Source organism: Hipposideros armiger, unplaced genomic scaffold (genome assembly GCF_001890085.2).
Source record: "Hipposideros armiger isolate ML-2016 unplaced genomic scaffold, ASM189008v1 scaffold_287, whole genome shotgun sequence".
Lineage (NCBI taxonomy): Eukaryota > Metazoa > Chordata > Mammalia > Chiroptera > Hipposideridae > Hipposideros > Hipposideros armiger.
Genome location: NW_017731637.1, coordinates 1,389,840 through 1,414,935, shown reverse-complemented (window position 1 = coordinate 1,414,935; position 25,096 = coordinate 1,389,840). Strand labels below are relative to the sequence as shown.

Here is a 25,096-nt window from a genome sequence, read left to right as displayed (position 1 = left end):
AGCGAGTTCTTAACCATCGCGCCACTCGGCCAGCCCTTAAAAATTTTTTTATTGTGATTAAAGAAACAAAATTTCCGGTGCCGGCCGAGTGGTTCAGTTGGTTGAGCTCACTCAAGAGCTAGAGCTCTGATCAACAGCGGTTCGAGTCCCAGCCCGAGCTGAGCTGCCACTGAGCTGAATGGCTCAGCTTAAAAAAAAAAGAAAAGAAACAAAATTTCCAATCTTAACCATTTTTAAGTGTACAGTTAAGTAATGTTAAGTCTGTTCACATTGTCACGAAACAGATTGCCAGAACTTTTTCATCTCATAAATCTGAAACTCTGTACCCAACAAACCAATCCCTTTTCCTCTCCCAGCTCCCCATCCTCTAGTAACTACCATCCTTTTCTTTTCTATGAATTTATTTTAGATACCTCATATAAATGGAATCATTTTTTCTTTTTGTGATTGGTTTATTTTACTTAGCATAATGTGTTCACAATTAATCCATGTTGTAGCGTGTGACGGGATTGCCTTCGTTTTTGGGGGGGTTTTTTTTTAGCTGAGCCATCCTGCCCCCTGTTGGCAGCTCAGCTTGGGCCGGGCATCGAACCGCTGTTGCTCAGAGCTCAGACTCTTGAGCAAGCTCTTAACCAGCTGAGCCACTCGGCCGGTCCTCGCCTTCCTGAATGATATTAAAGCTGAATGATATTCCATCATCTGTATATTACCACATTTTGTTTATCCATTCATCTATCAATGGACATATGGGTTGCTTCCACCTCTTGGCTATTGTAAATAGTGCTATTATGCACATGAGTGTACAAGTATCTCTTCAAGACCCTTCTTGCAGTTCTTTTGGATATACTCATACATTCAGAAGTGGAATTGCTGGATCATTTGGTAGCTCTTTTCTGTTTCTTGGATAGTAGCTGTCCTAATAAGTATAAGATGACACCTTATTTTGGTTTGCCTTGCATTGGTGATTAGTGATGTTGAGGCATCTTTTCATATGCTTGTTGGCCATTTGTATGTTATCTTTGGAGTAAAGCCTATTTAAGTCTTTTCCTATTTTCTAATTATTTAACTCTTGTTGAGTTGTAGGAATCTATTACATATTCTAGATATTAATACCTTATCAGATACATGATTTGAAAATATTTTCTACTTTTTATAGGTTGCCTTTTTACTCTGTTGATAGTGTCCTTTGATGCACAAGTTTTTAAGTTAGTTGTAGTCCCAGTTTTCTATTTTTGTTTTTGTTGCCTGTGCTTTTGGTATTATATCCAAGAAATCATTGACAACTCCAGTGTCATGAAGATTTCCACCTATATTTTCCTGTAGGTGTTTTATAGTTTTAGATATTACATGTAGGTCTTTAATTGCTTCTTCTTTTTTTTTTTAGATTTTATTGGGGAATTGGGGGAGGGGAACAGACAAGTTGCTGTCCTTTTGTTCTTCAGTCTAGTTGTGGAGGATGTTGCTTCACTGGCCCATGTTGGTATTGTGATCATGCACTCTTCCCGCTTGTGGCAAATCGGTCACTGGCCACTGGACAGCTGCTCACGGCGGTTCTTGGCAGCTCATGCTGGCTACCAGCTGCTCATGCCGGCTGCCGGCCACTCATGGTATCTTATGGCAGCCCACTGCAGCCTACACTGTCACTGGTCATTTACGGCAGCCCAGCTCCAGGTCGAGCTGTTGTTCACCATGTTAGCTGTAGAGGGCACAGCGTCACTGGCCCTAATGTGGGATCCGAACTGGGGCCCTGCTTCTCAGAGCTGGCGTCTCAAGCCAGCTCTTACCCAATGTGCCACTCGGCCGGCCCTTTAATCCCTTTTCAATTGATTTTTGTTTATAATGTAAGATATGGGTCCAACTTCATTTTTTTGCATGTAGATAACTATTGGGTTGTTGGAAAAGTCATGACGCATTTTTGCAACGAAAAACAGAAAAAAATATGTCATGACTTTTCTGACAACCCAATAGTTTTTCCAGCACTGTTTTTTGAAAAGACTGTCCTTTCCCCATTGAGTGATCTTGGCACCCATATTGAAGATCATTTGACCATATATGCAAGGATTTATTTCTGGGTTCTCTATTCTACTTATTTGGTCTGTTTGTCTTTATGCTAGTATCACATTGTTTTGATTACTGAAGCTTTGTAATACATTTTGAAATCAGGAAAGATGAGTCCTCTCACTTGATTCTTTTCAAAATTATTTTGGCTATTTAGGGTCCTTTGAAATTTCATATAAACTTATGGAATGAATGTTTATATTTTTGCAAAAATGCTATTGAGACACCATATAAACAAAATGAAAAATAAAAATCATATGGTTATCAATAGATGCAGAAAAAGCATTTGACAAAATCCAGTATACATTTATGATAAAAACTGAGCAAAGTGGGAATATAGGGAACATATCTCAACATAATAAAGGCCATAGATGACAAACCCACAGCTAATATACTCAGTGGGGAAAAGCTAAAAACATTCCCCTTAAGATCAGGAACAAGACAATGATGCCTACTTTCACCACTTTTTTTTTTTTTTAAAGATTTTTTTTTTTTTTAATTGGGGAAGGAGAACAGTGTTGGGGAATTGGGGAAGGGGGACAGCCAAGTCTTAGTTATGGAGGGTGCAGCTAGATCAGCTCCAAGTCTAGTAACCATCCGGCACCCCTGTGGGCAGCTTGTAGCCGCTCAGCTCAAGGTGCCGTGTTCAATCTTAGTTGCGGGTGGGCATAGCCCACCATCTCATGTGGGAGTTGAACCGGAAACCTTGTTGCTAAGAGCACACGCTCTAACCACTGAGGTATCCGGCCACCCGTAGGGCATCTCAGCTCAAGGTGCCGTGTTCAATCTTAGGTGTGGGTGGGTGTAGCCCACAGTCCCATGCGGGAGTTGAACCGGAAACCTTGTTGTTAGGAGCACGTGCTCCCACCAGCTGAGCCATCCTGCTACCTGTTGGCAGCTCAGCGGCAGCTCAGCTTGGGTGCAACTCACTGGCCCATGTGGGAATCAAACCGGCAACCCTGTTGCTCAGAGCTTGCACTTGTAACCCACTGAGCTACTTGGACAGCCCCCTACTTTTGCCACTTTTATTCAGCATAGTACTGGAAGTTCTAGCCCACAACATTCAGACAAGACAAAGAAATAAAGGGCATCCAAATGGGAAAGGAGGAAGTAAAAGTGTCATTATTTGCAGATGACATGATACTATACAGAGAGAACTCCAAAGATTCCACCAAAAAACTATTACAGCTGATAAATGAATTCAGTGAAGTAGCAGGATACAAAATTAATATTCAGAAATCAGTTGCATTTCTATACATCAGTAATGAACTATCAAAAAGAGAAATAAGGGGACCGGCCAAGTGGCACATTGGTTAAGAGCTAACTTGGGAAGCCAGAGGGCCCCGGGTCGGATCCCACATATGAGGGCCAGTGAAACTGCACTTTCTACAGCCAAGATGCTGAAGAACAGCTTGACCTGGAGCTGGGCTGCCATGAGTCGCCGGCGACGGTGTAGGCTGCAGCCCCTGTGGCAGGTGGGTTGCCATGGGCTACCGTGTGTAGCCAGCAGCCAGCGTGAGCGGCCAGCAGCCGCCATGAGCGGCCGTCCAGAAGCTGGCGACTGATCTGCCTTGCCTGGGAAGAATGCAATGATGGTGCCAACTTGGGCCAGTGAAGCAACATCCTCCACAGCTAGACTGAAGAACGAAAGGACAGCAACTTGTCTGTTCCCCTTCCCCGAATTCCCCAGCACTGTTCCCATCCCCCAATTCCCCAATAAAAGTCTTAAAAAAAGAAATAAAATCCCATTTAAAATTGCATAAAAAAAAATAGGAGTAAATTTAACCAAGGAAGTAGAAGACCTGTGCTCAGAAATTTTAAGACATTGAAGAGAGAAATTTAAAAAGATACAAATAAATGAAAACATATACCATGCTCATGGATAGAAAAATTAATATAGTTAACACATTGTGAACCGGTGACACAGATTTGCGTTTATATATTTAAATGCTCCGTCCTCAATGTGTTAAAATACCCATACTACCCAAACCAGTGTATAGATTCAGTGCAATCCTTATCAAAATACCAATGGTGTTTTGCATGGAACTAGAATAAATAATCCTAAAATTGATATGGAACCATAAAAGACCCCAAATAACTGTGGCAATACTGAGAAAGAAGAACAAAGCTGGAGGTATCATATACTACCTGATATCAAATTATACTACAAGGCTATACTAATCAAACAGCATGGTATTGGCATAAAAACAGACACATAGATCAATAAAACAGAATAGCCCAGAAATAAATTCATGCCTTTATGGTTATTCAATCTATGACAAAGGAAACAAGAATTTACATTGGGGTAAGGACAGTTTATTTAATAAATGGTGCTGGGAAAACTGAACAGATACATGCAAAAAAATGAAACTGGACTACCTCTTATGCCATATACAAGAATAAGCTCAAAATGGATTAAAGACTTAAATTTAAGTCCCAAAACCATAAAACTCTTAGAAGAAAATATAGGAAGTAAACTCTCAGACACTACCCTTAGTAAGATTTTTACTGATACATCCCCTCAGGCAAGGGAAACAAAAGAAAAAATAAACAAATGGGACTACATCAAACTGAAAAGTTTTCAAAGGAAACCATTCAACCAAATGAAAAGACATCCTACAGATAAGAAAAGATATTTGCCAATGATAGATCTGCTAAGGAGTTAATATCTAAAATTTATTTTAAAATAACGAAAAAAAAAAAACCTCAAACTCAACACTGAAGAAGCAAACAGTTAAAAAATGGGCAGAGGACCTGAATAGACATTTCTCCAAAGAGGGCATACAGATGGCCAGTACACATGAAAAGATGCTCAATGTCACTAATCTTCAGAGAAATGCAAATAAAAACGAGATACCACCTCACTCCTGACAGCATGGCTTACATCAATAAATCACCAAACAATAAGTGTTGGCAAGGATGTGTAGAAAAGGGAACCTTTGTGCACTGTTTGTGGGAATACAAATTGTCGCAGCCACTATGGTAAACAATATAAAGTTTTTTCAAAAAATTACAAATGGTACTACCTTATGACCCAGCAATTCCATTCCTGGGTATTTATCCAAAGAAATCCAAAGCACTAATTCAAAAAAATGTATGCACCCCTATGTTTACTGCATCACTATTCACAAGCTATGAAAACAACTAAAATGCCCATCAATAGAAGATTGGATAAAGAAATGATGGTACATTTATATGATGGAGTATTACTCTGCCATTAAAAAAAAAGAAATATTACCATTTGCAACAACATGGGTGGACCTAGAAGATATTATGTTAAATGAAGTCAGACTGAGAAGAACAAATACCATATGATCTCACTAATATGTGGAATCAAAGAACAGAGCAAATGAACAAACAAAACAAATAGACTGGTAGATACAGAGAACAAACTGATGGTTGCTAGATGAGAGGGGTTGGGGGAATGGGTGAAAAAGGTGAAGGGATTAGGAAGTGCAAATTGGTAGTTACAAAATAGTCATGGGGATGTAAATTACAGTATGGGGAATATAGTCAATAATGTTGTAAAAACTATGTATGATATCAGATGGATACTAGACTTATCGTGGAGATCACTTCATAAGTTATGTAAGTGCCTAATCATTGCTCTGTACATCTGAAACTAATATAAAATAACATTGAATGTCAACTATAATTTATGTATTTATATATATATATATATATACATATATATGTATAGTCACGGGATGTAAAGTACAGCATAGAGAATATAGTCAATGGTATTGTAATAACTATGTACTGCGTCAAATGGGTCATGGTAGGCTTGTTGGGATTATCATTTTGTGTGGGTTGTAAATGTCTAATCATTATGTTTTTTGTACACCTGAAACTAATAATAAAAGAAGAAAAAACATTGAAAAAAATGCCATTGGGATTTTGATAGCGATTCTGTCAAATCTGTAGGTCCTTTGGATAGTATGGGCATCTTATTATTAAGTCTTATAATCCATGAGTATAGAATGTATTTCCATTTATTTATATCTTCTTTAATTTCTTTCAGCAATGTTTTGTAGTTTTCATTATACAAGTCTTTGAACAACTTGGTTAGGTTTATTCCAAAGTATTACTTTTTATGCTATTACAAATGGAATTGTTAATTTCCTTTTCAGATTGTTTATTAGTATATAGAAACACAACTGATTTTTGCATGTTGATTTTGTACCCTGCAACTTTGCTAAATTTATTTATTCTAACCGTTTTTCTTTTTTGTGTGGAATCTATAGCGTTTTCTACATAGAAGCTCATGCCATCTGCAAATGGCCATAATTTTACTTCTTTTTTTCCAATTTGGATGCCTTTTATTTATTTTTCTTGCTTAATTGCTCTGGCTAGAACTTCCAATACTATGTTGAATAGAAGTGGTGAAAATGGGCATCCTTGCCTTGTTCCTGATCTTAGAGGAAAAGTTGTTGATCTTTTACCATTGAATGTGATGTTTCCTATGGGTTTTTCATAAATGGCCTTTGTTATATTAAGATAGTGTCTTTCTGTTCTTAGTTTATGATGTTTTTATCATAAAAAAGTTCTGAATTTTGTCAGTTATTTTTCTATATCTATCTGTTGAGATAATCATGTTTTTTTCCTCTTTATTCTGTTAATGTGGAATATAGTACATTGATTTTCTTATGTTGAACCATCTTTGCATTTTAGGAATAAATTCCATTTTGTCATGGTGTATAATCTTTTTAATGTGTTGTTGAATTTGGTTTGCTGTTTGTTGAGGATTTTTGTATCAGTGTTCATCAGGAATATTGGTATGTAGTTTTCTTGTAGTATTTTTGTCTTGCTTTGATACCAGGGTAATACTGCCCTCATAAAATGAGCTTGGAAATGTTCCCTTCTCTTCAGTTTTTTTGACAGTTCCGGAGGATTAGTGTTAATCCTTTAAATGTTTGATAGAATTCTCAAGTGAATTCTGGTCCTGGGCTTGTCTTTGTTGGGAAGTTTTTAATTACTGATTCAATATCCATATTTGTTAAGTCTATTCAGATTTTTTGTTGCTTAATGATTCAATCTAGGATGGTTGTGTGTTTCTAGGAATTTATCCATTATTTCTAGGCCAGCCAATTTTTTGGCATATAGTTGTTCATGGTATTCACTTCCCTTTTTTCCCCCCTGTGGCATCAGTTGTATTGACCCTTCTCTCCTGATTTTAGTTATTTAAGCCTTATTTTTTTCAATTTAGCTAAGAATTTGTCTGTTTTTTTGATCTTTTAAAAAATCCAATTTAGTTTTGTTGATTATTTTCATTGTTTTTTTTAATTCTTTATTTCTGTCTCTAATCTATTATTCCTTTCCTTCTGCTAACTTTGAATTTCATTTGTTCTTTTTGTAATTTTTAAGGTATAAAGTTAAGTTGTTGATTTCAGAACTTTCTGATTTTAATGAATGCATTATTATCTATAAAGTTTCCTTTTAGCACTGCTTTCGCTGCATCTCAAGTTTTGGTATTTTTTTTAATTTTCATTTGTCTCATATTTTCTGATTCCCCTTGTGACATCCCTTTTTGACTCATCAATGAAGAGTATGTTGTTTAATTTCCACATATTTGTGTATTTTTCAGGTTTTCTTGTGCTATTGATTTCAAGTTTTGTTTCATTGTGATCAGAAAAGATACTTTGTATGATTTCCATCTTTTTTAATTTGTTAGGATTTGTTTTGTGACCTAAAATGTGATCTGTCCTGGAGAATGTTTCATGTGCACTTGAGAAGAATATATTTTCTGCTATGGTTTGGTGACGTGTTCTGTTGGGTCCAGTTGACCTATAGCGTTATTCAAATTCTGTTTCCTTACTGACATTTTGTCTGTTGATAAACTATTTAACTTTCTGATACAAATATAAGAAAGCTGGCTAATGAAAGAGCTGAGACCCTTCTGAAAATGTTTATTTTGAAGTTCAGTAATTATTTAAAAAATTTAGAGTTTATGTCCTGCATTGACTAGTTTAGAGCCTGTGTATTTTTAATAAATTCTTCCTCGTAAACCAACTTTTTTCTACTCTAAAATTAGTACTTCTTAAAGGTCTGTTTTCAAAACCAGTAAATATACTTTTTGTAAAAATCAACTTTGAGATAATATTTTTCCGGTTCACAAGTTTTATGAAATGCCTGCAAATTTGATAGGGATTCTTTTTCCTTCTTAATTTTTTAAAATTAGTTTTCAAATTCTTTCATGAAATTCATATTTCATCAAGAAAAAAATTAACTCTTAGAAGACCTTCGGTTGCTTCCCTTTTTGAGTTACAGTGTAATGGAAAATGCACAAGCCTTGAGTTTACACAGATAGGAACTTGTATCTTGGCTCTGCCAGTTACTTGATGTGAGACCCTGAATAAGTTGTTTTCTCTGAGCCTCCATTTATTTAGCTGTAACATACGCATGATATGGCCTTATAGGGTTGAGGTGAAGAGTAAATGAAATAAAGCTTTTTTTAGCAAGGTTTTTCTACTTTAATAATAAATTACAGTGCAGTAATATTTAAAAAATGCCTTTCCATTTACAGGTTTTCACTTAAACTATACACTTAATAGAATGTAGCCATAAAATTTCTTAGTTTTTTCTAAATTTTGTACTGTTTACTAACTGATACTCAGCATCAGATTTAAAATCAGGTGTTAGAAATAAGGACTCAATTTGGCAGGGAAGGTCGGGGGGGGGGGAGTATATTAAACAACAGTGCCCAAACTTTGCTGTACATTGGAATCACCTGAGAGTCTAAAATGTATTGATGCCTGCTTCCAATCCCCAGATAGTCTAATTTAGCATGGGAGGCACCTCCGTGTCCAGATTTTTAAAAGCTCACTGGGTGATTCTAGTGTTCAGCAATGGTTGGGAACCATAAATTGGGATTTAGTCTCTCATTTAAGAAGCTCAGAGGGAGGCAGTCCAAGACTGATACACTGTTTCACAAAGTCATTGATGATCCAGGTACTGTATTTCTTGCTTGTTCGTGCTTCCTTTTTTAGGGTTATCTCATGATTAAATATGATTGCTGATGTTTTAGCCTTTGTATACATATTCCAGCAGCAGATAAAATGAAGGGAAGAGAACCTTAATCTTCCTAGAAGTCTAACACACTATTTCCTCTTACATCCTCTTGGCCAGAATTTAGTCACATGGCTACATCTAGCTATGAGGGAGTCTTAGAAATGTAAGCCTTTAGCTGAGAGTATAGCTCACCCAAGTAAAATTGGCGTTACTAAACAGCAAGGAGAAAATAGGTGATGAGATAGGTCATTGCAATCTCTGCTACACTTGTGTGATGCCATTTCTACTCGGGTTATTAAGTAACAAGGTCATTAGAGTAAAAGTAGTGTGATCTGGCCCTTTATGTGGAAAGCCCTGTGAACTGGTATTTGTAATATTATTCAGGATAAATTATTTACCCAGTAAGCAGTTACTATAACTTTATAAGTTCAACAAAAACCCAGTCTTTTCCTAAAAACTTATTTTGGTAATAAACTTAGTACTTTCTTTTTCTGGATAAGAGATCTTGTCTAACTTATTTAGATGAATCAATTTTGTTTTTTTTTCCCCCTGTGGTGACTTAGAAGAACCAGAATGATTCTGTCAGCTGTTACTAGTATCTAGCAACATTGTGCCTTACTGGAACAGTAAGAAAATGGTTAACTGGAGCACCCACAATTCTTGAATATATTTCCTAAAATATACTCTGTATTTTATTCAATCCAGTAGGTATGTTTTTGAAAATAACTTGCAAATCAGATATAAATTATGTTAAATGTTATTGTTGACTTACATTTTAAGAAATCTTTATTCTTTTCTGATGGTTCTTGGTGCTCTTGTTTTGTTATTTTGACCCAGAAATCTATGAGAGGTGGTCCCTGGATTGAAATGGTAACACGTTTTGTATTATGAGGAATTGAGTATTACATAGGTTGATTCTTCATTTTCCAGTTTTTCTTTCTAGCTGTTTCTACCAGGAGCAGCAAGGTATGCCTACAACTCACCTGTCAGTATATAAAAAACTATGAACTTGGTTTATTCTTTTGTCTAAGGAAATGAAGCACTGAGCTAGGAGCACTGAAGGACTGGGTACCTGACTTGCACTGGAGTTCTAAAGCCATATTTGACAAATTTGAAAAAGGGCATTTTGATTAGAGGAATTAATTTTTAATTTTCAGGATATTTTAAGGTGGATCTGTTATTTTTATTTTATTTCCATTACTGTGAATAAAGAATGTATTGATTCTAAAACCAAACACTATATTAAGAATCTTTTTCACTAATTTCAGTATGTAATGGTTAGCATCTAAATTCCTTTTGGAGACAATCGCCCTTTAAAATTAATTTAGATGTTATAAGGGGCTTATTTAGGAGTGATTTAGTTATCAAATATGTTCTGCTTAAGTAAAAGCAAACAAGTCCTTGAATAATGTCATTTTGTTCAACATCATTTCATTATAACATTGATGAGATGCTGGAGGAACTAAACTCTTGTTTATATCAATTAGCCTACAATAAAATTGGTTTTGATTACATTGTTTTACTTAAAGTCAAAGAACCTATCAACGATGTTAAATGAGGACTTACTGTATGCCAATTAATTCATTGTTCATTCAACAGTTATTGAATATCTACTGTGTAGTAGTCACTGTTCTAAAAGCTGGTCATGCAGCAGTGAACAAAAATGTTGTCAGTAATGGTTAAATGAGAAGCTTTGTTACTATAGGTGGAAGTAAGACAGTAATTACGTGTATGTAAAATTACCGTTCTGAATATGGATTTTTTTTTATTCCTTCCAAGTAAGACCGACTTACTAGGCCTATTTAATATAGGGGATTGCATATATTTTGTAAGAGATGGTTCCTTATTTAGTTTACTAGAAGAGTATGCATACACGTAGGACAGATGATGCAACAAAAACCACATGATTCTGTGACTTTAAGTCCCTGTCTTCTGTGTCTCCATTCTACAGACTTCTAGATCGGGGCTGTTAACCTGAGATCCATTGGTGGATTTTAGGGGTCTGCAGATTTCTTAATTTGTGGGTAAAAGTTTGCCTTTGTGTGTTTTGGTGAGGGGAAGAGTACCCATAGCTTCACAGAAAAATGTATTATTTACCCCCTCTTAAAAATTTTTAAGAATTCTTAATTATTCTTTAGGCCTCTGTCACTGATCTAGCATCCACGGTTTGAGTACTTTCCCCCCCAGTCCTTCATTAGCCACATTAACTTTGTTAGGAATATACTCTGTTCCCAAAATATTTGTTAATTTGTATAACACTAAATTCTATCATGTAGTTGCATTTTTTTTTTAAAATCTTACCGTTTTGTTTTGCTTTTGGTTTTTTTTTTTTAGATTTTTTTTTATTGGGGAATTGAAGGATGGGAATAGCACTGGGGAATCGGGGGAAGGGGAACAGACAAGTTGCTGTCCTTTTGTTCTTCAGTCTTGTTATGGAGGACGTTACTTCACTGGCCCATGTTGGTATTATCATTGTGCTCTTCCCGGGTGAGGCAGATCAGTCGCCGGCCTCTGGATGGCCACTCACGGCGGCTCTTGGCAGCTCACACCAGCTGCCAGCCACTCAACGCTGGCTGCCGGCCACACACGGTAGCTTATGGCAGCCCAGCTACAGGTTGAGCTGTTGTTCACCATCTTAGCTGTAGAGGGCAGTGTAACTGGCATTCATGTGGGATCCGAACAGGGGCGCTGCTGCTTAGAGCTGGCATCCCAAGCCAGCCCTTAACCAACGTGCCACTCGGCTGGCCCTGTAGTTGCTTTTAAGTAAATATTTTGGACGCCACAGTTATTATAGAAATGCTTTTATTAGTGTTTTTCATTTTGACCAGTAGACACTACTCAGCTATGATTTATTTATCTAATATTGCTCAAAACCTGAATACCACTTGTTTATTAAAAACCCTAATGAGGGCCGGCCAAGTGGCACGTTGTTTAAGAGCTGGCTTGGGACGCCAGAGGGCCCCGGTTCGGATCCCACATATGAGGGCCAGTGACACTGCCCTCTACAGCTAAGATGCTGAACAGCAGCTTGACCTGGAGCTGGGCTGCTGTGAGTCGCCGGCAACGGCATGGGCTGCAGCCCCTGCTGCAGTGGGTTTGCCATGGGCTACCCTTCCCCAATTCCCTAGCGCTGTTCCTATACCCCAATTCCCCAATAAAAATCTTTAAAAAAATAAAGCCTAATGGATTTATTTTAACGCAGCAATTTCCCATATTTTTTAAAAATAAACTTTCATTACCTACTTTGTATAGAAAATCTTAATTACTTGGAACTCTACTAAATCATTTTTATTCTGGAATTTGTTTTAGAGGAGATGTAACTCACAGGAAAGTTCAAATGGGATATTTAGTCAGAAAGTCACTTATGAGGGGAATCAGTATTCCTAACCTATTACATCGAGGTAATCCTAAAGTGGATATTTACAATGATGTTTCAGTGAGCCTGTAATATCTTTATCAGTAAAATCTGTATCCTATGTACTTTGCTGAATCAGGAAATTTAACCAATATATCAAGGGTTTAAGCAAACAAAAACTTTATGGATAGTAGTTAATCAGAGAAGTTAGCTAGCAATTTCTTACTTCTGCTGGATATTTGGTTAATTATGGTTTTACTGATGCATAGTATGTTTTAGTTAAAATGCTAGGTTACAGAATTTTGTGGTTAAATGAGAAGATAGTATTAAGAGCATAGGTAGTTTTTGGGGGGTTTTCTTTGTGTGTTTGTTTTTTAAGAAACCACTTCATTATTATTACCTAAATATGGAAATCTACTTCTTGATAGGAGTTCAAATACCTGCATGAATCTTTTCCAGATTTGAAAAACAGATGTGGTCATTTAAAGCTTGTTGGCTTTGACTTCAGCTTAGTGGAATAAGCAAATTACTGACAAATAGACAGTCTTATTTCCTTTTAGTGATCACATCCATTTATTAAAATAATTAAAATCAGGATGTTTCAGACCTTTGACAAAGAATATTATCTGTTGGAGTCATTCTTTGATTTATTCAGTATTTACCATTCGTGTTCAGATACCATGGTTTGGACTGGTGAATTTCATCCTGTGGCCATGAACCATAGGATGGGGAGGAACCCATGTGTAGACCAAGCATTTGAATTGATAGTTTCTTGAATAAGTATGTACTAAAGTTGCTTGGTTGTATACAGAGGATGGAAAAAATGTTACATTAACATTACTATTATGGAACGTTTAACACACGTAGAAATAAAATAGTATAAGGATTCTCTTCTATCCATCTTGTTTCCTCTTCCCCCTTCCAGTATTATTTTGAAGCATATCCTGGATATTTTATCATTTCATTCATATATGGTATTTTAGTATATCTTTTCAAGAAAGAAGGACACTTAAAAACATATAATCACTATGCCAGCATCACACCTAAAAGAGAAAAAGGAGAATAATGTAATTTTAAAGTACAAATTTTAAAAGCATTGTTGAATTTGTAGTATCCTTTATAATATTTTATCAATTAGTGGATATTAACACAAATATCGTGAAGGCTATACAAACCTTTTTTTTTTTTTTTTTTTTTTAAAGATTTTTATTGGGGAATTGGGGGGATGGGAACAGTGCTGGGGAATTGGGGGAAGGGGAACAGACAAGTTGCTGTCGTTTTTTGTTCTTCAATCTAGTTGTGGAGGACGTTGCTTCACTGGCCCAAGTTAACACCATCATTGCGCTCTTCTCTGGCGAGGCAGATCAGTCGCCGGCTTCTGGACGGCCGCTCACTGCGGCTGCTGGCCGCTCACGCTGGCTGCTGGCCACACACGGTAGCCCATGGCAATCCACTGCCACAGGGACTGCAGCCCACGCCGTCGCCGGCGACTCATGGCAGCCCAGCTCCAGGTTGAGTTGTTGTTCAGCATCTTAGCTGTGGAGGGCAGTGTCACTGACCCTCACATGTGGGATCCGAACCGGGGCCCTCTGGCGTCCCAAGCGAGTTCTTAACCATCGCGCCACTCGGCCGGCCCTATACAAACCTTTTAATATTAAAATGGAACCTTTGTATTCAGGTTGGGAATTGTTTGTTTAAGGCATCGTCTTTTTTTCTGCATTTAGCTGAGCCCTGTCTGTAGACCTAAAAAGTGTTTTCATGTGAATGCTAATTTAGGCTAGGGATATAAAATTAAAACACTTAAGAAATGTGTGTTATAGCTGAACATAATTTTATAATACACTAGATTTGTGGTAGACTTGTATTAAAAATGAGTTTTATAAATATCAAAACAACTCAATTGCATTAGGAAATAAAAAAGCCTTTCACATTTAGTCTAATTGATCAATGCTTGAGCTCTCATTTGTAGATGTGATATTGGGAAAAATTATTGAGCCAAAATATAGTGTGGCATTTATGTCCCTAAAAGTTGTACTTTTTTTACCCTTTGTCCAACATGCTTGGTGGAATTAGAGACTTGAAAGGAAAATTGTTCTGAAGCAGTTTCAGGGAGGTTTTCAGTAGCAGGAGGTTGTTGGGAAGTTTAATCCTTGTCCAACATGCTTGGTGGAATTAGAGATTTGAAAGGAAAATTGTTCTCAGGCAGTTTCAGGGAGGTTTTCAGTAGCACGAGGTTGTTGGGAAATTTAATTCTATTCCAATAATTGATCTAATCAGAAATGCATAACATGGAACATGGTAAATGGAGGCCAAAAATTCATTCCAGTAAAAATGCGAGGTTGTGCTGAATGTGGTGAGATGCCCAGCTGCACTATCAAAATCCATCCAAATCTGGGTGTTGTGTGGTGCCATCTGGTGGTAATTTTTTACTGACAGTTAAATGACCTGTGACTTGATAGGACTTCCAGGACAGTGGCAGGGATTTCAAGAACCCCTCCCCCCAACAATTTGGCACCCATTTTATTGGCCTGAGCTGAGGAAATGTTGGATCTGGGAAATTGGACCAGGGCTTGAGATCCATTTTTCACTTCCCTCTTTCCCAGGACTGGATCGTGTTGTGTCTTGGCATGGTCTGGTCCTCTCCTTCATCTCACCACCCATTCCTTTCCCAGGAGGAAGTAATAACTTTAACTTGCTCCACAAGGCAGAGAATAGGAGCCAGTTGTCTTAATTCGTGTTATGCTGGTATGTGTTGTTTCTGGAATTGCATTTGGAATACTGACATTCTTACTCCTAAAGCTTAAAAACAATCTCCTCGTGTACCAGGGATACCAGCAACTTGTCTCTTCTGGCTCTTAATCACAATGGTAGGTACAGTTTTTAGCTAAGTCATGTGGTTGAGCAAGTCTGTGTAAGGCTTCTTAACCAGATTCTAAAAAATTATTTAAATAGTAAATATTTGGGGCTTTGAATAGCATTGGAGGATGTGTTGGTTTAGGGGTTATCTTAATGTTCTTCACATTTTTGAAATTGCTTCATTTCTACATAAATGCAAAAATGAAATCTAACCAAATAATTAGTTCTTATCTTAGATTTACTTGTATCACCTAGAACTTTTTAGTTTGCTTGAATCAAATGTTTTACAAGTGTATTATTATATATATATTTTTGGCTGAGATATCTTTCAAAAGAGTCCCACAAGCAAAAGTGTTCTCCTGTTTCCGTTATTACTCAGAAATTATTCCCATTCAGGGAGTATTTATCATGTTCCAAAGGGACAGCAAGCCACTAAAACATATCATCACACAGGAGCATTTTCTTTCTCCATCTTCATATTGATTAGGCAAGTAAGATCTTGCCAGATTTTAAATGACACTTCCCTGCCTAAAACTCTCCAGTGATTTCCTTCCTGCTTAGAATGAAACCAGACGCTTATCATGACCTAGAAGACTTCATGTCATCCGGTCCCTGCCTACTCTCTGACCCTCTCTCGTAAGCTGTACTTGTCTTCTTTCTGTTCTTCTTATGTATTGTAATCCCTCCTGCCTCCTTGGTGGTTGCTGAGCCCTCCGCACAGAAAGTTCTTCCCTCACATTTTCAGCTCTTGGCTCAAATATCATCATCCCTTTAAAGGCCCTTTCCTTAGCAAGCAACCTGAAGTAGCCCCCCTGACAACCTGGAAAACTTTTTTTGTTTTTTGGAACTAACAGTTTCTATTTCATTACCCTGCTTTGTAGACTTTGTAATACTAAGTAGCTGAAATTGCCTTGCTTTGTTGTTGGTAGTCTACTCCTAGACCCTGTAGTTAAGGCAGACTGGTTTTCAGTCCTCTGCCTCAGTTACCTCATAGGGTTGTTGTCATAAACATGAAATGAGTTAATATATGTAAAGCACTTAAAACAATGTCATGTAGATAGTAGCAATATATGTGTTACCTGCTATTGTTATTGGTATTATCATCATGATTATGTTAGAGTTGATTTTAATAGTGTCCATACTCCATTTATTTTTTAAAGTATACATTTTGCATGATGATTTTAACAGTTGAATTATGAATGTTAGTTACATTAAGCATATTTTCATGTTTGAGAAATAAAAACTATTGAAAGAAAAGTTGGTGTTGCTAATTTTAAGAAAGTCTAGGGTAAACTTTTTGGTTTGTAGGTGAAATTACTTGCATCTTGAATAAGGAATTTTTCTTTTTTAATTTCTTAACCTTTCACATTTTTCCCCCAAATGAAATATACCTGGAAATTCTCATTCTACATCATTTCCTAATTATGGCAGCATTAAAAAGCTTCTGATGGGAACCAAGTCAGGCTAAAGATTATCTTTCCCCATGTGTTATAAATCACAGTGCTCTTGCTGACAGTATAGAGATACCTGTTTTAAGGTATTGAAGTTCTCTTTGTGCACTAAACTTTCCCTTTTTCTTTATTTGAATTTCAAATGTCACTTCTTTTTTTTCTCTCTCAAATAAGAAACCAGCCAATTCTAGAGTATAAGACTAGTTAATTTGAAATTACTGTTATTCTAAATGGAAATGTATTTTAATACTGCATATCTCTGGAATAATCTAGAAGTCAAAGTACTAATACTTATAGTCAGATTTCAAGATGGTTTTATTACTTAAAGTTATACTTTTTATATATACAGAATGAACATAGTTCTAGGTCTAGTCAGGCTCACATCCATAAATTGATCCATCTTGTTTTAGTAGCATTCTCTCTCTTTACACTGTTCTTCAGTCATCAGACTTAAAAGAATAGTTAACAGGAGAATGTAAAGAACTGTCTTAGCCAACTTGGGCTGCTATTACAAAAGTACCATGGGTTGGGTGGGTTAAACAACAGACGTTTATTTCTCACAGGTCTAGAGGCTGAAGTCCAAAGTCCAAGTGTAGGCAGATGTGGCTCCTGGTGAAGGCCCATTTATGGATTCATAGACAGCTGTCTTCTCACTGTGTCCTCACATGGAAGAGAGAGCGCATTCATGCGTGCACCCCTGAGCGGCCAAGCTCTGGACTCTTCCTTATGTTATAAGGAAATTAATCCAATCATGGGAGCCCCACCCACAGGACCATCTAAATCTATTGGGTCCTGGGAAAGTCGTGATGCATTTTTGCATTGAAAAACATAGGAAAACACTCATGACTTTCCCGATGACCCAATAATTATTCCCAAAGGCCTCACCTCCAAATACATCATGGGAGTTGGGGTTTCATCATGAAAATTTGGGGAGACATAAACATTCAATCCATAACAGATGCTTAAATTAAATCAATAATGTTCTTAAATCTTTTTTTCCCTGGAGGATAAGAAGAAAAATAGTTAAAATGCTGAAGCCATAACTTGACAACACATTGGTGCTCTGACCTTAATACTATAACTCGATTATCCTGAACTTGAACTGAAGTTTTTTCTTCCATGCTATAGAGACCAAATTTGAATAGAAATGTGATTGAACTATAAAGTGTTTTTTAAAGATAGTATTATAAACTATTGAATTTTTTAAGTTCTGTGAACTAATCACCAAAGGGTATTGTAGACATTCTTGAAACAATTTTGAGTATATCCCAAAAATAAACTCAAAATTAACCAAAATGTCAGTTCAGTGGAGAGCCACATTCTTGATTTTATCAATTTAGATATTTTCAAGTTGACTAGAACCTGATAAAATTGAAATTAGAAAGCACCAAACAGTAGTCATTCTAATTCTCAGTCTTTTAATGATTTTTTTGTTCAGTGGGATGCATTTGAATTGCCACTGATCATAAATGGTTTTCCAAATTTGGGTAAGACCCACTGAGCATTTCTACTTGTACTATAAGTAAATATGTAGAGTCTATTAAGTTATAGTAGTTAGCGCTTAATTTTTTCTGTGATAAAGGAATAACAATTTTTATTAAAAGCATGGTAGTTTAGTGGAATCACAGATAACTAGAATGTCTAGGTGAATGTAATGTTCTAGTTAGCTTTTTTTTTTATTAAACTATTCAAGAGATGTTTTTGTTTATTTGCTTGAATCCTTATTTTAGAAAATCCTTTCTCATATATTGTATTGCTTTCCTGATTCAGAAACTTCTTTTACAGATTTAATCTTAATATTGATTGGTAAAAGGTCTACCAAGGTATCATTTATAACAACATAGTTTAGGGCAGTGGTTCTCAACCACGGGTGATTTTGCCTCCCTGGGGACATTTGGCAGTTTCTGGAATACTTTTTTTTTTTTTAAGATTTTCACTAGGGAATTGGGGGAGGGGAACAGTGCTGGGGAATTCGGGGAAGGGGAACAGACAAGTTGCTGTCGTTTTGTTCTTCAGTCTAGTTGTGGAGGACGTTGCTTCACTGGCCCATGTTGGCACCATCATTGCGCTCTTCCCGGGTGAGACAGATCAGTCGCCGGCTTCTGGATGGCCGCTCACTGCGGCTGCTGGCCGCTCACGCTGGCTGCACACGGTAGCCCATGGCAATCCACTGCCACAGAGGCTGCAGCCTATGCCTTCACCGGTGACTCAGGGTAGCCCAGCTCCAGGTTGAGCTGTTGTTCAGCATCTTAGCTGTGGAGGGCAGTGTCACTGGCCCTTATATGTGGGATCCGAACTGGGGCCCTCTGGCATCCCAAGCCAGTTCTTAACCAGCGTGCCACTCCGCCGGCCCTGGAATAATTTTTATTGTCATGAATGGGGTTGGGAAGGAAATGTACTGGCTTCTAATGGATAGAGATCCTGCCAAACATGGACAGTCCCCCACCACAAAGAATTACTGAATACAAAATGTCAGTAGTTTCAAGGTTGAAAAACCCTGATTTAGGATTGACAATGATTCTGCCACCGTTGTGGATATTAAAACATATTTATTATAGGCACTGAGGAATTCTAAAATCTTTGATTAGACTCCAGAATTTTTTTGAACAAATACCTAGCCCTTGAAATGATTGCTCGGAATAATGTATTTATCTGGGTATGTGATGTTTAGAATGTTATTTTTTAAACAGTCCTGTTTTTAGTTATTGCACAAATGTGTGTATTCCAGCTCTGCATTACGCACACGTTTTGCATATTAATTGTGGAGAGGGCCCAGGACACAGCAGATTGTAGGAGTGATTCAGGATGTGCTTCATGAGACTCTATGTACCGTATTTGCCGGTGTATAAGACGACTCGGCGTATAAGACGACCCCCTAACATTTCCACTCAAAATACAGAGTTTGTTATATGGTCGGCTGTGTGCGATTTTGCGAGTGTGGTAAAATCGCATAACAGCAAAATCGCATAACAGCCGAGCATACACCCAGCAGCGCTGCTGATGCCTGAAAGGTATGTGGAATGAAGTGGGCGGGCATCGGGAGGCCACTATGGCACGGGGCAAGCACTATGGGCAGTCTATCTGAAGTGTACCTGGCGTATAAGACGACCCCCCACTTGGAGGCATATTTTTCAGGGCCAAAAAATCGTCTTATACGCCGGCAAATACGGTATGTTCTTCTGGCATTGGTGAAAGAAGATTTGAAGGGATTGGAAAATGCCTTAGTTAAATCAAGACCTAGGAACTAAATCTGTTTGTGCTGCCCAAGAGTGAAAAAAAGTTTATTTAAAATAAAAACTGTGTAGACAGTACGTTCTTTCCTTAACTCTGACATTCTTGCCCCATTCTAAGTGTCAGCCCAGGCAAAGCGGACTTTTAGGTTTGGCTTAGCTGGTGATAGGTTTTCCCTTTTCCCATTGCCTTGAATGACAGGCATTCTTACAGCCGCTTTCTATCTAGATCTTACAAGTATGTTTTTTCTTCAGAGACTGTCTCTGATAAGAGTGAATTCCATACTTTAAGTAAGGTTAAGACCATCTGTGCTCAGGGAGGATGGTACCAGTAAAAGGAAGTGTGCCTTAGAGTCAAAGCTTGGGAGAAAGGCAGTGCATATCTCAATTAGAACTGTTGACTCAAGCTAACTTAAAAATCAATCAAGTCTTTAAAAATTCACTTACTATTTTATAGCATTGTGAATTAAAATTTATCCTGGAATTACACTTTTAGCTTTAACTTTTACATTCATTTGTTTGTTTGTTTTTAAAAAAGATTTTCCTTTGGCTAGAAATGAAGGCTCTTGAACATGTCTTTTACTGATGTTGTTTTTTCTTATAGGTCTACTTCGCCTGCAGGACAGCATCATTCTCCTATATCTTCTAGACATCACTCATCTTCCTCACAATCAGGATCATCTATTCAAAGGCATTCTCTTTCTCCTCGTCGAAAAAGAACTCCTTCACCATCTTATCAGAGGACAATAACTCCACCTTTAAGACGCTCTGCGTCACCTTATCCTTCACATTCGCTATCTTCTCCTCAGAGAAAGCAAAGTCCCCCAAGACATCGCTCTCCCATGCGAGAGAAAGGGAGGCATGATCATGAACGAACTTCACAATCTCATGATCGTCGTCATGAAAGGAGGGAAGGTATGCACTGTACTTTATCTTGATTGTTTTAGTTATGTAAGTAGATGTTTTCTTTATTTAAAACTTGGACATTCAGGTTTATTGTTATTACAAGGAATAGGAGAGAACTGTGTTATATTAAATCTTCCCTAACACACAAAGGAGAGTTCTGAGGGCCACAGGAGGTGCTTAATGACACAGCAAATGTAAGCTATTAAAATATGTGTAAGTAGGCATTTATGTGTATACTAAGTTGGTGCTTTCTTTAAGAAGTTTTACTTAAATGCTCTCAAGTTCTAGAAATTTTTGACTGTCTTATTCTTAGAGCATCCTTCTAATTGCTTAGTTAATTCTTTAAAAAAACAAACAAACAACAAAAAAAAGAGGTGAAGGAAAGAAAAGCAGCAAACCAGGGGGCAGAGTTTGAAAATGGGTTTTGATAAAGAGGTGAGGGCTGTGGGAAAATTTCAGAAAGTCATTGCAAACCAAGTAATCAGTTTTCCAGGTTTTACTCAAGAAACAAGTATGCAAAGCAGTTTTCCTTTCTAGATCCCTGAGAATTCAGTTAACTTTGGATTTGCTACTCTCTATTCAAGCTGAGATGCTGTTATTACCTAGAAATACAGTCTTATTATCTCTTACCTCTTTCCGTACTTCTTGTTTAAGGACTCTTGTCTTTGTTTATTTACCTTCACAGGTTTTTTTTTCCCAACTTCTCCTGAGTTAGTTTTTGAACATAATGGGTACTCAGGAAATATTTGCTTATTTGCAATAACATGTCGGTTTAATATGCATTTTATACGCCTGTGAGTATAGTACAGCAGCCTCCTATGAAACATGTTGAACTTACTCTCTTTCCTATCAATGGTGCAATAATTAACCAAATTCTTTTATTCAAGAAAATGATGGATGCATAGGTAGGGACCAGAAAGAGCACTTATTTTATACAATTATGCCTTGTATACATCATTTTGGAATCAGATCAGCACAACAGTATCTGTGGAACATTGTTAAGATGGGAAAATTCTCTCATACCTATTAATTTTATTTTAATAAGATATTTAGCAGCTAGAGTTGACCAGGAATATATGTTCATTTAGTGACTACTTACTGAATGAAAATTCTTTATTATTTCAAAACATAACTATTAAACATACTAATGAAGGGAAGTAGTATAGAGTGTTGAGTCTTTTAGGATTGCTTTTTTGTGGTAAGAGTAGCTTATGTTACAGGAAAACTTTTAATAAGAAACCATATCTGTTTAGGTTCTTTGTAAGGAGGAAGAAGTGTAGCAGATGTTTGTTCCTTTCTATTTAGATGTCATTTTCTGAAATAAGAATAATTTTAGTAGAAGAATGGGGAGGTAGGTAAAGAACAAAATATATTAACTAGATGGATTTGTAAAAAGAGATGGGGCATCATGAAAAAAGGATCTGGTATTAAGTGAACATATTGTTAGGCACTGTTGGTATTGGAGGAGGACTAGAAGTAATAGGTATTCACAGGAAGATATGAAGACATCACATCCTTGCCTACTGGTTTTGTCCTTAAATGGCATTTATGGATATAGGCACATGGACAAAGTAATTGGCAGGGCAGATAGGTTATTGGTGTGAGAATCTAGGGGGTTTGTGGATACTAGATGTTTGGGTACTTGAGAAAGTCTGTGGACCTAGGCACTGGAGACAAAGCAAGAAGGAGGTAACTTTACAATGTGTAAAGCCATAAAGCTGCTACAGTGGCTAAAACAGCCTCAGATCTTGAGACAATTCCAGAGTATAAGAGCAACTGAGGAAGGACACTAATTAAAAAGGCAGTATTTGTTCTTTGAGGTTCTCTTATTAATTATTTGACTTCATATCAGATTTATTCTGTAATCAATGTATGCATATTTTAGGCATATCTAAAGAATAGTTTCTGATCTTTGTAAATGCCCATGAATTTGGAGTTCATGGAAATTGTATGGAGTTGACTAGGCCATTTAATTTCTGGGCCTCTATTTTATTTATATAGTGACAAGTTTGTATTAAATAATCAGTGAGGTTCATTCCAGCTTTTTAACTAAAAGTACCTTTTTAGTTTTCTAAAAATCTTACAAAATGCTTTAAGTTGAGAACGCTTTAGAGATGGAGGAGTGTAATTCCATTAAATAGCTCAAGAAAAGAGGATAACAGTGTCTCTCTGCTAGCCAGCCTGCTAACTGTAGGCCACTCTCAAGTGCTTAACTCCATTTGAGGTGGTCACATGTGGCCTAGTCTGGCCTAATATTAGGTAGAGATGGCACTGTGTAACTAGAACTAAAAGTGGTTTCTAAAAAGAAAGCCATCAATGATATGAGGTCAACTTGTTTTAGTGGTTTAAGATAGAAGTATGGGTAAATTGGGGTGGGGAAGATCATGTTCAAAGTTTATCCAATAAGAACATAATTATCCTAGTGTTTATAAAATTACCTTTGGAATTTTAGCTTTTGAAAGGATTTAATTGTTTTATTTGACCATATTTTCTCTTTTTATTTCCTGCAAAGAACATGAATTATCATTGAAATAAAATTTTAAAATCTCGGTATTAAATATATTGTCTAGTTTCCCAAAATTTTGTGAAAAGAATTACATTTGATTTCCACAATTGAATTACAGAGACTAGAGGCAAAAGGGATAGAGAAAAGGACACAAGAGAAGAACGTGAGTATGAACAGGATCAGAGCTCTTCTAGAGACCACAGAGAAGACAGAGAACCTCGAGATGGTCGGGATCGGAGAGATGCCAGGGATGCTAGAGACCGGAGGGAACTAAGAGACTCCAGAGACATTCGGGACTCCAGGGACATGAGAGATTATAGCAGAGATACCAAGGAGAGCCGTGATCCCAGAGAGTCTCGCTCTACTCGTGATGCTCATGACTACAGGGACCGGGAAAGTCGAGATGCTCATCGAAAGGAGGATTCATATCAGGAAGAATCCCGAAGTTATGGCAGAAACCATTTGAGAGAAGAAAGCTCTCGTACTGAAATAAGGAATGATTCCAGAAATGAGTCTCGAAGCGAAATTAGGAATGACCGGATGGGCAGAAGTAGGGGGAGAGGTCCAGAGTTACCTGAAAAGGGTAAGGTTTTTGACTTGTCAATGAACTGTGTCTTGTATGTCCATTTAGAAATTATTAAATCTTGTGTCTCCTCAGATTTCTTTTCTAAATATATTATTTTTTCATTGATTATTGTTATTTTGTCAAAGTAATTTTCAATTAATTGAATTTGTGATTTTCCCTATAAGTTCCAAATAAAAATTATGAGCTAAAGTAGCAAAAGATAAGGGCCTGACATAGACTCCCTCATTGAATTATATATCCAGTCATGCCTATAATCTTGATGAATATGGAACACTAAGAAAATTACCATCAGACAAAAAAGTAGAGTCATAGGAAGTAATTTCTAATAAACATATATGTGTGTGTATATGTATACATACACAAACATATACACAGATATATATATATATATACACACACACACACACGTAGATATATAGATATGTATATAATAAAATGATCATTAAAGTGAAATTTAAATGGTAGGCTTTCAAAATTGATGGTATCAGAAATGACTGATTTGTATATTCTTCAGTATTTGTGCTTGCTTCAAACCACCTCAAATAATCACATATCAGGGCCTTGAGCCAATTTTCTTACCTTCCCCTAAAAAAGCATTTGCCATACCCAATACCTACCTACCTAAATGAATTTGATTATCTCCAAACTGCTTGGACTGAATTACCTTTGACCTCCCTCTTCCTCTACCTCTTTCTCTTTCCTTCCCCCAAACACTGCTGCACAGTCTGACTGTTCTTATTCTTTCCATTGGGCTGCTGGTGTGTCTTGGTCAATATTACAACTTCACATTAGGCTAAAGGCCCCTCACCTTCTCCTTTATAGTTGTCTTGGCTTTTCTTGGTGCTTTGTTTTTCATATACATTTGCAAAATGAGTTTTGTTTTGTTTTAATTTTATGAAAAACTTAAATTTTTATTTCAAATGAATTAAATTGATGAATCTGTAACTTTTTATATTAAGGTCTGGTACATCTTTTATTCCTGGGTAGCATTTTTGTTGCTGGTGTAAATGGTACTTTAAAACATTCTTTTTTTTAATCATGCATTCACATGGTTCAAAATTTCAAAGGTACAAAAGGGGAGAGAGAGAGAGAGAGAGAGAGAGAGAGAGAGAGAGAGAGAGATATCTATATCTCTATATC

At 36.9% G+C, this 25,096-nt stretch overlaps 1 protein-coding gene across 9 annotated transcripts in view; it reads left to right on the top strand.

Annotated features, from left to right (window-relative positions):
- ZC3H13 (zinc finger CCCH-type containing 13) overlaps positions 1–25,096 on the top strand; it is a 102,834-nt gene that overhangs the window by 46,581 nt on the left and 31,157 nt on the right. For all 9 annotated transcript variants that reach the window (XM_019658699.1, XM_019658691.1, XM_019658698.1 and 6 more), the window contains 2 exons: positions 20,563–20,873; positions 23,489–23,953. In XM_019658699.1, coding sequence (XP_019514244.1) covers positions 20,563–20,873; positions 23,489–23,953 — 776 coding nt within the window. The remainder of the gene's footprint in view (positions 1–20,562; positions 20,874–23,488; positions 23,954–25,096) is intronic.